The sequence below is a fragment of the Podarcis vaucheri genome (assembly GCF_965113315.1).
Source record: "Podarcis vaucheri genome assembly, chromosome: 10".
NCBI lineage: Eukaryota > Metazoa > Chordata > Lepidosauria > Squamata > Lacertidae > Podarcis > Podarcis vaucheri.
In genome coordinates this window covers 33,794,146-33,809,591 of record NC_138748.1, presented here as the reverse complement: position 1 = coordinate 33,809,591, position 15,446 = coordinate 33,794,146, and the positions used below count along the sequence as shown (strand labels likewise).

Below are 15,446 nucleotides of genomic sequence, written 5' to 3'. Positions count from 1 at the left end.
GTTAAAACTGTGTTTATGGAAGACAATCTTAACTCAGCTATGAGTGATTGCCAAAGAAGAAGAAGAAGAAGAACACTTAGATATGGTGAGTGCCTCAGGTTCACCCAAAAAGTCTCATGGCTCAATAGAGATTTCAGTCCAGGTCTTCTTGGTCCGAGACACCATCCACTGGAGCCTACAACTTCTGGCAGGTCTCATTGGCAATGCAAAAAACTGTCAAGTTCCTGCTGCTTTTCCTGAGGAACGGCACACCTTTGTTAAGCAGCATCCAATATTCCACTGGGCACTGCTTCCCAAAGGAGAACAGAATGACGGAGTTTGTGCTATTGGGGGACATTCAGGTAACAGTATCCAATGCTTTTCTCCACTTAACTTTCCTGATCTAAGCAGGGAAGACCAGCAAGTGGGTATGGTAGCCCCTGTGTGGGGTTTGTTGAAGGTTGACTATCTATCTGGTCTTCCACACTGGCTCTCCTTGACTAATCATGTAGTAGGCCAATGGAATAATCACTAGTTTATGTAGGAGTTTTGCTTAATTTCTGGCCTTATATGATGGGTATATGATACATGGTCCTGCCACCTCCATTTGTGCGGAGAATTTGCCTCCCCATATCATCAAGGAACTCCTAGATCAACTAGAAAGGTCCCTTACGACATAGTCTGAGAATACCTAGTCTAGACTACAGTTAGCAAACTTCCAGTAAGGCCAGAGAAATCCTTCAACAGTCTCGTGCAGTCCAAATCCTAAGAACAAATTAGCTATTATGAAACAGCAGATCGTCCTTTTTTTTGAAAAAAGCCGAAGTCTGAAAAGGAGTCCAGGTAGGGCTAGCATTGCACCTGTCTAAAAAATAACAAGGCTACTTCTAATATCACGAATCTACACAGGCAGCGTTTTCATCACCCGTGTCATCTTGCTTGTTGGATGAAAAGGCTGCAGGCAATGTGCCACGAATCTTGTTTTTGTGAATGCCAACTTCTCTCCTGAACTTTAGAACTCCTAATGTCCCAGGTAGAATAAGTGGCTTAATATGAAACACTTGTGGCACAGGACAAGGGAATTGCCAAAATTCAGTGAACCCATATGCCTAGTAAAGGATGGAAAAACATTTTTAAAAATGTTTTCTCAGCATTCATGTTGACATCTCAGAAAAAGAGACACACATAAGGGTCATGTCTCTACAAATCTGTGTCTGCTAAATTGCTAGGGCATCTAGCCATGGATCTTTAGGAATTATGAGTGTGTGAGGGTGTTAAGGATCTCTGTTGGAGAATTCTAATGTAGTAATCTGGAGCTGGAATTCCCAGAAGTGCTAACAAACCAATTCTAAACTAGTTTATAATTGATGTATAGGCTTAGCCGAAGGCATAAGATATTTCTAGGCTATATAAATATATTGCTGCACATACAATATCTCTAACTTTTGTAATTGAACAGACCCTGTATTCTATTACTACTATTATGATTATTAATTACTTATCATTCAGCCTAAGGTCCCAGGGTGGGTTACAACAATTAAAACACAATGTTAAAAACAACTTACTATCACAGAAATAAGGTGGGTCTTCGAAATATACCGTACATCTCAGATGTTAAAAGCCAGGGCAAAGGGGTGTATCTTCAGCATTTACCAAATGCCTCCTTACCTTTACCAAATAAGCTTGGCAGTCACTGACATAATCATACTCTAGTCCATCAAAGGTGTAATAATGCCGGTCCCCATAGACTGTGCAAACAGCAGGACAAGGATAATATGTGCAATTAAATATCCCACGTCGACAAATACTGTGGAGGAGGAAAAATGAAGATGTTCTGATTGGAGAGCTTTTACGAGTGGAAGATGAAAGTGTGGCACTCTTGTCATGAAACAAAAAACATTAGAGAGAATTTATAGCAGAGAATGTATAGCTTCTTGTATCATTTACATGGGGCCACAAAAGGACAAGTCTCTGCTCCAAAGAAAATGAAATTTGTTCTGCAGGCTTCTTCTGCAAATCAGCACATGAAAACATGGCAGATTTTCATAGCTCAGTAACAAGTCTGTGTCAGGAGCATAAATGGAAATGTGTGCCCTTAATGGCACTGTAGAATATGCAGTTGCTCTATTTGCTATATTATAGTATGAAGAGAACAAGCACTCCTCATCTCCTCTAGCATGATCACATGGAGGAATTTAGAAGCATTTGACAATTTTAATGTATATCTTATATTTACTTATAGTTGGGTAGTATATAAATGGCATTAAATAAATAATCTATTTATTGAAATACTATATGATCTTTCAACTGCATTTCTTTTTTAAAAAAATTAAAAGTTCTTTTTAAACATACATGAATTAGGGAGCATATCTATGGTCAGATAATATTATCTGTAACACTAAAAATAATTATAACATTAAAAACCGCAGTGAAATAAAAACTGCTTACCATCTGTAACAAGGGGTAGCTATCACTTCACCTGACAAATATTCCCAGTCTTTCCAGGTACATGGGCAACTGTCAGGCACGTAGCATTTTCCTTTATGCTCTGCCATCCTTCAAAGAAACAAAACCATGAATTCAAAAGAGAAATCTACCTATATGCAGTCACAATGATGCTTTCGCATGAGTCAGAAGAGGTCAGTTCCATACCAGACAGTGGTTGTTTGAATGGCATGCCATTCAGTAGTATGGTAAACTTGGTCTGCCAGTCATTTCAGCATTTGCAATAATTTACCAGGTGTGATATTTAATAACTGGTCTATACAATTTACCAAGCAAGACTACATGGACATTCATGAATTTTGCACACTTACTTAAATGGGGCTTCCTTCTCAGCAAACATGCACAGGGCATTGTGCTGCCATATATATTTCAGCTCACTTCCATCACAGTTTTCACACATATTATAATAACTACATATTCATACTGCTGCTGGCAGCTGAGAGTTTGTACCTGCATGCTGTTTTCTTCACTGTCCACTTTTTCTGGGAGTATGAGGGCTGTGCTGGTGTTAGAGATGGGAGTAATTCTATTTCCAAAATAATCTAATTTATGTCTACTACTGCATTATTACAAAAGACAGAAGCATTCTCTGATGCTCCTAAGTGTGTATATGCTCAACACCCACCTTATTGCCATAGATACAGATGAGGGTCAAACTAAATGAGACACCAGAAAAAATGTAACTGGGTCTCTCATCTTTTTAAATTCCTCTTTATGCTGTAAATCAACCTGTGATCTTCAGGTAAAGGGTGTTATATAAATTTAATCAATCAAGAAATAATTCATTTGTATCAATCATCACCGCTGATTATTATTATCATTACCCAATAAGCAGCCTTTATCCGTGCACAATCACATACCACACAGCATTTAATTCTGTCACTAAAAGCTTGGAAGTTGGAAGGAAAGCTGTACAGTGGTACCTCAGGTTAAGTACTTAATTCATTCTGGAGGTCTGTTCTTAACCTGAAACTGTTCTTAACCTGAAGCACCACTTTAGCTAATGGGGCCTCCCGCTGCCATCGCACCACCGGAGCACGATTTCTGTTCTCATCCTGAAGCAAAGTTCTTAACCTGAGGTACTATTTCTGGGTTAGCGGAGTCTGTAACCTGAAGCGTATGTAACCCGAGGTACCACTGTATTTCAAAATACTGATGGGAGTGAATTCTTTCTGCAGCTAAAGAGAAAAAAAATGTTTCCCAGTGGCAAAGCGCTCTCTCTCAAACAGGAGCACAACAGCACTGGAAGATGGGCCCGAGGTGTCAACATTATGCAAATGCCCAGATGTGTGTCTCCCTTTCACCTGCTCCTGGGAAGGCAGCAGATGTTCTGAATCAGTGCCTAAGTGCAGTAATGAACTGGATGAGGGCCAATACACTGAAATGCAATCCAGATAGATGGAAGAGCTGTTAGTAGGTGCTTCATCTGCCCAGTTGAGTGGTTTTCTACTTACACTCACCATAACGGAGCAGTCTTTCAGTTTGGGATGCCCTAGATTCGTCATTGTCGCTGGAGGCACAAGCGGCCTCAATAGTGCAGAGTGCCTTTTATCAGCGTAAGCTGATATACCAACTGTGCCCTGATCTGGACAGAGATAGCGTTGCTGCCATTAGCCATGCTTTTGTTAACACCTGCTTGGATTACTGTAATGTGCTATATGTGGGAATGCTTTTGAGAATTGCCTGGAAACTTCAGCTGTTCCAAATTAAAGCAAGATGGGGCTGCTCATTCTGACCAGATCAGATCAATATTTTACCAGTATTTACCAGGTCCGATACAAAGTGCTTGCTTTAACCATTAATGCACTGGGTGGCTTCAGGCCAGGTTACGACCTTCTCTAACAATTATCTACTTGGACCCAAAGATCCTCAGATGCACACTGCTAAGCAGAGAAGGGGCATTTTTGGCAGTGGCACTATGATTTGTACTGTATGGTTGGTTTTGATCTGTCACTCCTTGATTGTCTTTTATATGGTTTTTAACTACCCAGAAGACATTGTTAATTGGGTAGTGTGTAAATAAATAAATAAAGTTCCAGTACTCTCTGATCTAAAGGAAACAAAAACCTATATGCTCTAGTCCTTGAAACCTCTTACCATTTGAGAAGTTAAGAAATGTGCAACAGTATTATAGCCAAAGAAGGAAAAATCAAATCCATAGGTACAATTTCCTTCTCCAGTACTCTGGATCTCAGAAGCACTTACCCAGGGGGACAAATGCAACCACTCACACATGGTGGAGATGGTGCACAGGTGAAGTTCATGGCAAGGTTTGCACAGGAAAGCTCACAGTTTACTCCAGCAGATGGCAAGCCAGGCACATGAGACCGGCAGTCATAGTAGATCTTTTCTTCAGGGCACATGGGAGCTTCAAATTGAAAATGCAAACTACATGAGATCAGCATATGCTTAACTCTCCCTTGAAATCAAATACACTTTAAAGTACTTAATTTTTGCCGGTTCGTGCCCTAATCTTTCAACACAATTCATCAACAGCATATTCTGCTAACCACAAATGTAACACTTTCTTTACCCTTCAAGTGGTTAAAATTCTTTGGTCGTTTTGGCACACATTTTCTGAATGGATACAATCTGAAAGCATTCGGGATTGCCAGAATTTTGCAAATCAGTCATGAATACAGACACTTGATACCGGTATCTTAAGCTTTAAAGCAGCGCTCATTTCAAGTGCTGATCAAAAACTCTCTTATGTGTCAAACTATGTTTTTCATGTGAATGTTGCAGTATCAGTTTCTTAAAAACATGTTAAATTGTTGATGGATCTCTCTCAGCCAAGTTGGGTTATGTGAAACCATACAATATTGTTATAGTAGGTTTAAACGTTGGAGTAATATGAATTATACTTTGCTTTTTATTTGATGAAGTCAGTAAAATGTTTTTTATATTTCCTTGACAACCACTTGCAATTAATTCTTACAAGTGTTAAGAGTTTTCAGAAATGTTACATCCATACAGAGAGTACCAAAGTAATTAACATATGCTGTACTTGTTCTCACTGAACATAACTGTGCAAATCTACCCTCACTGGATTAAGCTTAACTTTGCAGCAAAACCCAACTGGCCAAAACTTCAAAAGTGCTGGTCAAAAGCTAATATTTCAAGTGATTCTATTCAGATATCCAACAACTTGCTCCTTTGAAAACACAGGGTAGAATTCAACAACATGTTAATGTGATTGTTCTGCCAGTGCAAGCATTTCCTCTTGCCAGATGGAACAATCTTCCCTCTTCTCCTCCACACCCTGTGCTGGGGGTTCCCCCAACCCTCCAGAGTAGATTTGGGGGAGCTTCAGGGAATGCATGTGGGGAGAAAATGGGGGAAGCAAGTCTTTGTGTTGGCTTCCTCTAGCACACCAGGTTAGTTGATTCCGGCCCCCTTTTTTCTGGTCCAAAACTCTGAATTTTATTGATGTTCTTTGATATAGGACAGGCTTCCTCAACCTCAGCCCTCCAGATGTTTTTGGCCTACAACTCCCATGATCCCTAGCTAGCAGAACCAGTGGTCAGGGATGCTGGGAATTGTAGTCTCAAAACATCTGGAGGGCCGAGGTTGAGGAAGCCTGATCTAGGACAAAATGGGGATGAAAAAGAATGGCTATGCAGAACACTTTCAGGTGAGCAGGGATTCAAACCAGACTCAGATTAAACTCCCTTCCTTAGAACATGCAGTCCATGCATCTACAGCAGGAAAAGTGACCAAAAAGCATTTGAGAACTCTTCTGCTCAAGAAACTAAGGGAATTACCTGCAGGAACTTCAGCAGCTTCTGTGCATCTCATTGTTCCATTTAGACACTGGCTAGTCAGTGCACATAAAAAACACATCATAATAATTTAATACAAAAATACAGTTTTATATAGCAGAATAACATTGTTAGTCATATAATGCAACTAAATGCAGTATAACTTACAGATGCAATAAGCATGACATTCTAAACATCAAAAATGTCTGACAGCTGAGGATAACATAGATGGGTTAGATGGACGATCAACTTGTACTTATTGCTTCTTATACTAAGCATGCAAGGCTGCATTCACACAGCAGTTTATATCATTTTCATGACTTTCCCCCCAACTGTTAAGTTCTGCATTATAGTTGAGCTTTCACATGACATAAAAGCTGCTTCTGGAATTATAGTGGAATAAGAGCTGGACCATAAAGAAGGCTGATCGTCGAAGAATAGATGCTTTTGAATTATGGTGCTGGAGGAGACTCTTGAGAGTCCCATGGAGGGCAAGAAGATCAAACCTATCCATTCTTAAGGAAATCAGCCCTGAGTGCTCACTGGAAGGACAGATCCTGAAGCTGAGGCTCTAATACTTTGGCCACCTCATGAGAAGAGAAGACTCCCTGGAAAATACCCTGATGTTGGGAAAGATGGAGGGCACAAGGAGAAGGGGGCGACAGAGGACGAGATGGTTGGACTGTGTTCTCGAAGCTACTAACATGAGTTTGACCAAACTGTGGAAGGCAGTGGAAGACAGGAGTGCCTGGTGTGCTCTGGTCCATGGGGTCACGAAGAGTCTGAAGAAGTGTGCATGCACACAAAAGCTCATACCAATAACATACTTAGTTGGTATCTAAGGTGCTACTGGAAGGATTTTTTTTTTTGTTACAACAGCAATAGCAACAACAACAATACTGCAAGCTGAGTGCTCTTTTCCATGTTATTTGCATCCAGAAAAATCCATTTGCAAAGTATTAAAAAATGAGTGCTAAACCTGCACTGTAGTCCATTATAGTTGAAAAATGGAATAAACTTCAATGTGAATGCAGCCTAAGTCTGATCAGCCTATCCTCTCCCTTAAGACAATGATCTCCAAGATCTGGGAGAATTTCTCCAAAACCCCACTATTAATTGTGTTCATACTGCAGTCTCACAAGGCCAAATTGGCATGTACGCAAACTGGTAGAGCGTGAAGTCTACACTTCCACAAGAAACGTAAGCTAAATTCCTACTTCTGCACTTCATACAATCACCTCCATATAGTGACAGCCATCATACATAAAAGAGGTAATGTGAATTGGTCCTCAATGCATCAAACAAATAAAGCAGTTCAGAGTTTATAGAATAGTATGTATTGTTCCTTAATATATCATAGGTTTACTACACAGAAAGTTATGAAAACTCGAGCATGCAAGACTAATTTGGGAAAAGGCTATTAAAATTTAAATATAAGTAAAGCAGCTCCAGAAACAACTGGTCATGCACTGAGAACTGCACATCCAAAACAATATGTACAAGTGTCAGCTTGCAAATCTAGCCCCTCTGTAAATTTGAATGATATTTTTTTAATAAAAAATAAAAACCTCTTAGAGTTGGTTCTTACCATGAACCTGATGGTGTGGGTAGAATTTCCCCAGGCTGAAAATTTCTGCCTTTATAGTGGCATCGGCAACTAACCCTAATAAAAGAAAGCTTATGAATTCAGTTATAATATAGTATTACAGAACAAAAGGTGATATATAATTCATACATCATATCCTAATTGTTACAATAAGAAGATGAGGAAGTCCGTCCATTTCAAGTCTACAATTTGCACAATAATGAGGGAAAATATTCTGAAAGCTAGAACTAGGATGTGTTTGCTTTTTTAAACAATACAATTAAATAAATTTAAAACGGCTTACATTGGCACACAAAAGTTGATAGATTCTTCAAAGTATTTTCCATCAGGGCAATTACATCCTTCAGCACAATCATGATTGCAGGCATCCAAAAATGAGAGGGAGGAACAGGAATGCTCACAGAAAGAGGAGCACTGGTGGTACAGCATACCACTTCTGCACATTAATGCTGCAGATAAACAATGTATTGTTCAAATGTCAGAATGTCAGGCCCAGACATCAAGATGCACTGCTACACTTTAACAAAACCCACTTTCTCTTTAGCATTATTTATTAGATTTTTATCTGACCTTTCCTTCCAAAAAACAGAAACGAAACAATAAAAGCAATAAAATTTAAACCTTAAACACACAAACACCAAATGAATATCCACAAAACTAATAATGTCAAAGCTGCTGATAATGTACTGTATTTCTGTTCTCAAATGCCTAGGTGAACAGGACTGTTTTTTAATTCCTCTAAACATTAATATGGAGTGGCTGTCTCAGTTGGCACTGCTCTGTGGTGGTTCCAGTCCTACTTGGATGCTTGTATTCAGAAGGTGGTGCCTGGCGAGTGGAACCTTCAGTTGGGGGTTCTGCAAGGTTTGATTTTATTCCTCATATTGTTTAACATCTACACAAGGCATAGGCAAACTCAGCCCTCCAGATGTTTTGGAACTACAACTCCCATCATCCCTGACCACTGGTCCTGTTAGCTAGAGATTATGTGAGTTGTGGTCCCAAAACATCTGGAGGGCCAAGTTTGCCTATGCCTGATCTACATGAAACCACTGAATGTGGTTATCCAGAATTTTGGAGTATGTTTGTCAGCAATGTGCTGATGACATACTGCTCCGATACTCCTTTAAACCTGCAGGTGTGGCAGTGGACTGATGCTAGATTGATGTATTGTCTTAGTACTGCACTGGATGAGAGCCAATAACCTGAAGCTTAATTCAGACAACAGGTGCAATTAGTGGGTTGTTCTCTAGACTGGATGGATGGGATGTGGCCTGTTCTGGATGAGGTCACATTCCCTCTGAAGGAGCAGGTACATAGCTTGGAGTACTTCCGGGGCCATCACTGTCATTTGAGCCTCGGGAGGCCTCAGTGGTGTAGACTGCCTTCATCTGGTTGCTACACCTCTATCTGGACAGCAGTAGCCTTACATCTATTGTCTATGCAATAATAATAATAATAATAATTTATATCCCGCCCTCCCCAGCTGAAGCCGGGCTCAGAGCGACAAACAATTTTAGTGCAGAATTTAGCAACCAGGTTGCTCACCAGGACAAGATGGTCTGAGCACACAACACCAATCCTTGCCTGACAGCCCTGTCTACCAATTAGTTTCTGGCCTCAATACAGTGGTGCCCCGCAAGACAAAATTAATTCGTTCTGCAATTTTTGTCGTCTAGCGAATTTTTCGTCTTGCGAAGCACGAAATCCCATAGGAATGCATTGAAAATCAATTAATGCGTTCCTATGGTCAAAAAAAGTCCAAACAAAGCCAAATTTGGTACAACAACAGTTTATTAACTGCTCTTTAAAGTCACACATACTGTAAAGAGCAGTTCAAAAATTTAAGGGAAAGTAAATTAACTTTATAAACAAAACATGTCTTTGTTTTTAGTCAAAGAAAAAAAGTCGCGAGACGTTATCGTCTTGCGAAGCAAGCCCATAGGGGAAATTCGTCTTGCGAGGCAAATCGCGAACGGAAAAAACTTTCGTCTAGCGAGTTTTTTGTATTGCGAGGCATTCGTCTTGCGGGGCACCACTGTATGTCAAAGTGCTGGGTTTGACATATAAAGCCTTATGTGGCTCAGGACCCTAATACATCAGTGACTACCTCCCCCTACCTTAACTGGCCCAAACACTGCAGTTGTCATCTGTTGCCAATGCTGCCAATTCCAGCTATATATTATGGTCAGGGTTAATTGCCCAATAGTAAGATTCTAAATTTCAGGTGAAGATTGTAGAAGAGCATTTCAAACTTGCATGTAGTCCCCCCCCCCTTCGAAGCATATAGATGCATCTGGCTAGTTTTGTGATGCGTTAAATCACTTGCTTCTTAGCAAACCGAGAAAGGCTGGTAAATTCTCAATGACACCCCCCCCCCCCAGGACCAGGCTAGTACCTGTTCCATCTTACCAGCTTAATCAAGGAGCAGAGGAATTCAGACATTAAAGAACAGGCCAGATCTGCTTAATGTTCAGTATGGGGTTACTAATCCAGGTAGATTTGGAAAAAAGCAGTCTGAGGGTTTGGGGTTGCTTTTTTTGTTTTTGTTTTTTTGAAGACTGTAAGTATCCTAGTAATGCTTCAATTTTAAAAATAATAATAATTCACAGTTCAGTGACTCACCACAGTATGAGACATGAGATCTGAAGTCAACAGTAACTCCATGCTTGCTGCATAGGTAAGTATAGTGTGCAAGAGCACTGCACAAACAGCTGCTCCCACATTTGCAAGCATCAAAGAGGCACCGCTGGTAGTATAATCCTGGGCTGATGTAGACATGACATGGAGCAAAGAGTTCTTGATTGAGGAGATCACACTGGGATGCATACCCAACTATGGGAAAGCAACATTTGGCTTATAGCAGTACTCATACTATTTAAAGCACTTGGTGAAAAGTAAGTAGCCAAGACTGATAACACTACACCAAAACGACAGGCTAGCCAAAACATAATGCATGCAAATATACATGCACAGTCCTCATCCTACTGACCTTAATGAGCACTATCCCAGGAAGCTAGGTGTATATGCTAGCCATTGAAATCAATGGGGTTTAAACAAACAGGAGAGAGATTTGCCTTTACCAGAAAGATTGCTCTGAATCTAAATGGCAGATTAAAGAAACAGCCCAAGATCATCTGTAGGAGACAATAAAGTTCAGACACAGGAAAAGAACTGGGATCTAAGAACGCTATTATGATAAATCTACATCAAAACCCCCCAAGTAAAAGTGCACCATTTTGTTGGTTAATGTTACAAGGATCAACCACGGGGATGTTGACGGGCACATGGCACGCTGATGAAACCTTCCATGCGTTGGCATGGAGCTGCGGGGTGCCTTCAATCATTCCTGCTGGAGATCTGAGGAGGAAAATGAGAGTGATTAAACAGAAGAACCAGACAGGACAAGAGAAAATGCCTGTCACTGGAAATAAACTCAATGTGGTGCCTTCCATGGTTCCAGTTACAGATGGGTAGCCGTGTTGGTCTGCCATAGTCAAAATATCTGAAGAAGTGTATCTGAAGAAGTGTGCATGCACACGAAAGCTTATACCAAGAACTAACTTAGTTGGTCTTTAAGGTGCTACAGGAAGAATTTTTTTTATTTTGGAAATAAACTATTTGCCCTGACATCACCTAGGGTAGGCAAATGGACTCCCTCCAGATGTGGAACTCCAATTCCCATCAGCTCTAGCCAGCATGTCTGCAGGGCAGGAATGATGGGAGACATGCACAAGTGGAAGACTGTGAGCATAGAAGATGCTCACATGTCTGAAAACTTAATTTGGGGCTCTTTTTTCCTCACTAAAGTAACATTTGACCATTGGCTACCTGTAGTCTTCTGAGAACAGTTCAAGCTGCTAGGTTTGCCTTTTAAACTACAGTGGTACCTCTGGTTACGTACTTAATTCGTTCCGGGGGTCCGTTCTTAACCTGAAGCACTTTAGCTAATGGGGCCTCCCGCTGCTGCTGTGCCACCGCCGCGTGATTTCTGTTCTCATCCTGAAGCAAAGTTCTTAACCCGAGGTACTATTTCTGGGTTAGCGGAATCTGTAACCTGAAGCGTATGTAACCTGAAGTGTATGTAACCCGAGGTACCACTGTATTTGAGAGCTACTTAAATAGGCTTATACATCTTGCCTTTTGATCTGCTGTACTTTCAGGATCACCTGAGAGCATTTCCTTGATGCTTGCTGGTCACCACGTGGCAAGAACTTACAACAAGGGTATACAGAATCATGTTAGGTTGCTTTTATACAGTTACATAATTCAGTAGATTAGCCAAGCATAAACAATATCCAGAAAAGCTCTAGTGACTGATCATTTGGCTTGACTGAGTAGCTAAGCTTTATCTAATAAAGTGTAGTGCTACATATTCTATATGTTGGTTAATATTTTGTATATCTGGATTTAATACACATCATTACTCAGGTTTTACATATGGGTTGAGTTTTGCTTATGAGCTAACTAAATGAATAATGAAGTAACAGTAGAAATCAAACTTACAGAAAATCATCTCTCAAGTTTCCATTATATGTTCCACATAGACCCAAGGTTCTCCTTTTCCAAGCAGCACTGAGTTGAATATACACTCTCTCGCCATCTTTAGCAAACTGAATTCTTAAACCAAATTTAGTTTTCAGCTGCACAAACAATGAAGACAGATTCCGTACTTCAGCATACCCTACACATAACAGAAGGTGGGGTAATTCCCCAAACAACGTTAAATAATTGTCCAGAGGTACGAGACTGCATTCTTTTGTTAACACAAGCTAACATAGTATCAAAACAGAGAGATGTTATTTTTAACCTATATGGAAGAAACTGTAATTCCATCTTCATAATGTCAACTCTTAAAAAAATGATTTTTTAAAAGAGCATTTTTTAATATAGAGAACTCTGCCACTATTATTCCGTTTAACTAAAAGCAAACAAGCAAACAAAAAGAACTGAAAAGATGACGACCTTCTCCAAACCCCTTTGGAGCCTTCTCAAGGTGGGAAATTGAGAGGGATTGGGTGACAAGTTATCCAGGAGGGCTTTGTGGTTTATTCAGCCTCAAGTGACAGACACTTCAGATAGAATAGTCCCTTGCAGCTTTTTTGTATATACCATATACAAGAGTGAAAGAAGTTTAAAATACTTCCAGAGAAGAGCCTCCGGACAAGGTGCCCAAAGCATGAGATATCAATTAACCGTGACAAGAGAAGCCTATAAAACGTGCTTCGTTTCGTATGTATTCTGTTTCACATACAGAACCTGAGGGATGTGGGCCAACTACCTAATTCGGTTCACATGATGAGTGAAATGTGTATGCTAATCATTCAAGGCCGAAAGCATAATATATCAATTAACTGTAACAAGATCAGGCTCAGGGCTATAAAACTTGCTTCGTTTCATGCGTTTTTGCTTTCACATATAGAATTCCAGAGATGTGGGCCAACTAGCTAATGCAAGTCACATGATGAATGAAGTTCTGTATACTAATCTATCAATGCCTTCAGTTATTTAATTTGGACGATTCCTCAGTTCCCAAACTGAAAAAGAGTTTTCTGGAGTTGGAAACCCTGATTCATATCAACTGATAACAGTTCATTTTTTAAAAAAAAAAAAGCCGCACAATTATTTAACTCATCTTCTGTGCCAGGCATGAGAAAACACACACAGAGAGACATTAATGTAAAAAATTGTATATTTTCATTGAAACAGACCGGCTAGAAAAGGAACAATAAGAACCTTAATAGAAGGGTATTGTAATAAATGTCTTACCATTTAGGTTCAAACCTTGACTGGAAGAGCTATACTGAACTTCACCACCTCGGTTCAAAGTCACTTGCTTGTTCAAGTCATCTTCAAGAACTAGTGTTATAGACTGAATGCAGACATGATCAAGATTCTGAATGGGCCCAGGAAGGCAGGGCAACAGGGAACGCAAGGAAAGGAAAAATATAGATAAGTATTTCCTAAACTGCATTCCATTCATTCCATTCCATTTTGAGAAACATTCCATTTTTATTAGGCCGTCCTCCAAGGAAGAGGGCAATGTTCTTTTTCCTACCTCTGCCCATTTAATCCTCCCAACAACCCTGAAAGTAACTTAAACTGAGAGGTAGTGACCGACCCAAGGTCACCTAGTGAGCTACATGGCTGAGTGGGAATTTGAACCCTCGTCTCCCCAATATAGCATTCTATCCACTACACCAGGCCTAGAGGAAAGAGCTGCAATATACCATTAAAAAATAACTTTAGAGATAATAAATGAATTAATTATACTCATGGAATGCAGCAGCACCCTCTAGAGTTTCGTTGTACTACAACTTCCATCAATGACCATTGGCCATACTAGCTGGGGCTGATGGGAGTTATTAGCCTGCAACATCTGGACGATGTCATGTTGGCTAACCTTGAGCTACACATATTGAACTCAAAGAATGGTTTCATACATAAGAGGAAGAGATTGATGCTGCAGCATTCTGGATTTAACTAGCCAGCAGTTGAAATGCCCTATCGTTAATATTTTAATATTCTGTGAGCTCTCAGATTTATTGTTTCCCCCCCCAAAAAAAAAAAAAAACACGAGAGAGCTTATAAAATATCAAATAAATATCTCAGTCAGTTTCAAAATGCCTCTTATCTGGCTGGCAGTATATCAAACCTGTTCAGCCCTGTCACCAAGAGCATTTATCTGCCTAGGACACCTGCTCAGACTGTAACCAAATATGTAGATGCTTGTGTAATCATGCGTGAATGAAAAGCTCTGTAGACTTAATCTCAGTAAAAGGCGCAATTGGCTTTACAAAAAGGCAATACTTACGACTGAAATGGAATCCAGGTTATGATCAGGTAGACCCTCAATATTAAGAAAAAAAGAATGATTTATTGTTGCTAATCCTCTTAATTAATTAATTGGCTCCAATGGTGTAGGTATTTATATATCAGCATAGAATTTTATTTTAAGCATGCCCTTACCTGACCGCATGGAGTTTTCTGTACAGTAATTGTGAATTTGTCTTTCCCGGTGCCCTTCACCAGAATGTACTGACAGATCCCAAGGAAGGTATAATGGCGACCATCAAAAGTTGTGAAATGGGAATCACCAACGATTGAACATTCAGCTTAAGGCAAGAACAGTTAAATATTTAGTTGGATATTGCCCACTGAATTCAATGGAATTGAGTTCTGAGTAGATGTATAAGATTTCACTGCTAGTGGTTCAGAGGTTTACAATATCTTTTGTATTAGATTTCAACTGATGTGTCACTTTTAGTATTTTTACTTATTAACGTACCAACTTTTAAATATATTAATACAAAGTAAACAAAAAATTATCTTACAAAAAAAGAGGAAAAATAAATTACCTGGGCAATCATGTTCAGTGCAGTTCCAAATTCCACCAATACAAATACTAAAACAAAGTAGACAATGTGTTAACAGAATAGAATGCTGGGAGAAAACATCGTAACCCTTTTGATATTTACTATATAAATGCAACTATTAAAACTCCCACAATAATAGCACAACAAGGCAAATGCTTTAAAGCAAGGTAATTAAAGGTATTCAGACACAAGACAGAGATAATAGAAGTAATGTCTACA

The 15,446-nt window shown here is 39.7% G+C and overlaps 1 protein-coding gene across 1 annotated transcript in view; it reads right to left on the bottom strand.

The window, feature by feature from the left end:
* The window catches only part of OTOGL (otogelin like), an 86,880-nt gene that overhangs the window by 54,057 nt on the left and 17,377 nt on the right, over positions 1 to 15,446 (bottom strand). Inside the window, exons 13-24 of the mRNA XM_082241158.1 lie at positions 15,210 to 15,256; positions 14,821 to 14,966; positions 13,621 to 13,747; positions 12,358 to 12,535; positions 11,087 to 11,211; positions 10,477 to 10,686; positions 8,135 to 8,300; positions 7,834 to 7,908; positions 6,249 to 6,301; positions 4,690 to 4,852; positions 2,428 to 2,535; positions 1,648 to 1,786 (exon numbers count right to left, since the gene is read on the bottom strand). Of these exons, the coding sequence (XP_082097284.1) occupies positions 1,648 to 1,786; positions 2,428 to 2,535; positions 4,690 to 4,852; positions 6,249 to 6,301; positions 7,834 to 7,908; positions 8,135 to 8,300; positions 10,477 to 10,686; positions 11,087 to 11,211; positions 12,358 to 12,535; positions 13,621 to 13,747; positions 14,821 to 14,966; positions 15,210 to 15,256 (1,537 nt within the window). The remainder of the gene's footprint in view (positions 1 to 1,647; positions 1,787 to 2,427; positions 2,536 to 4,689; positions 4,853 to 6,248; positions 6,302 to 7,833; positions 7,909 to 8,134; positions 8,301 to 10,476; positions 10,687 to 11,086; positions 11,212 to 12,357; positions 12,536 to 13,620; positions 13,748 to 14,820; positions 14,967 to 15,209; positions 15,257 to 15,446) is intronic.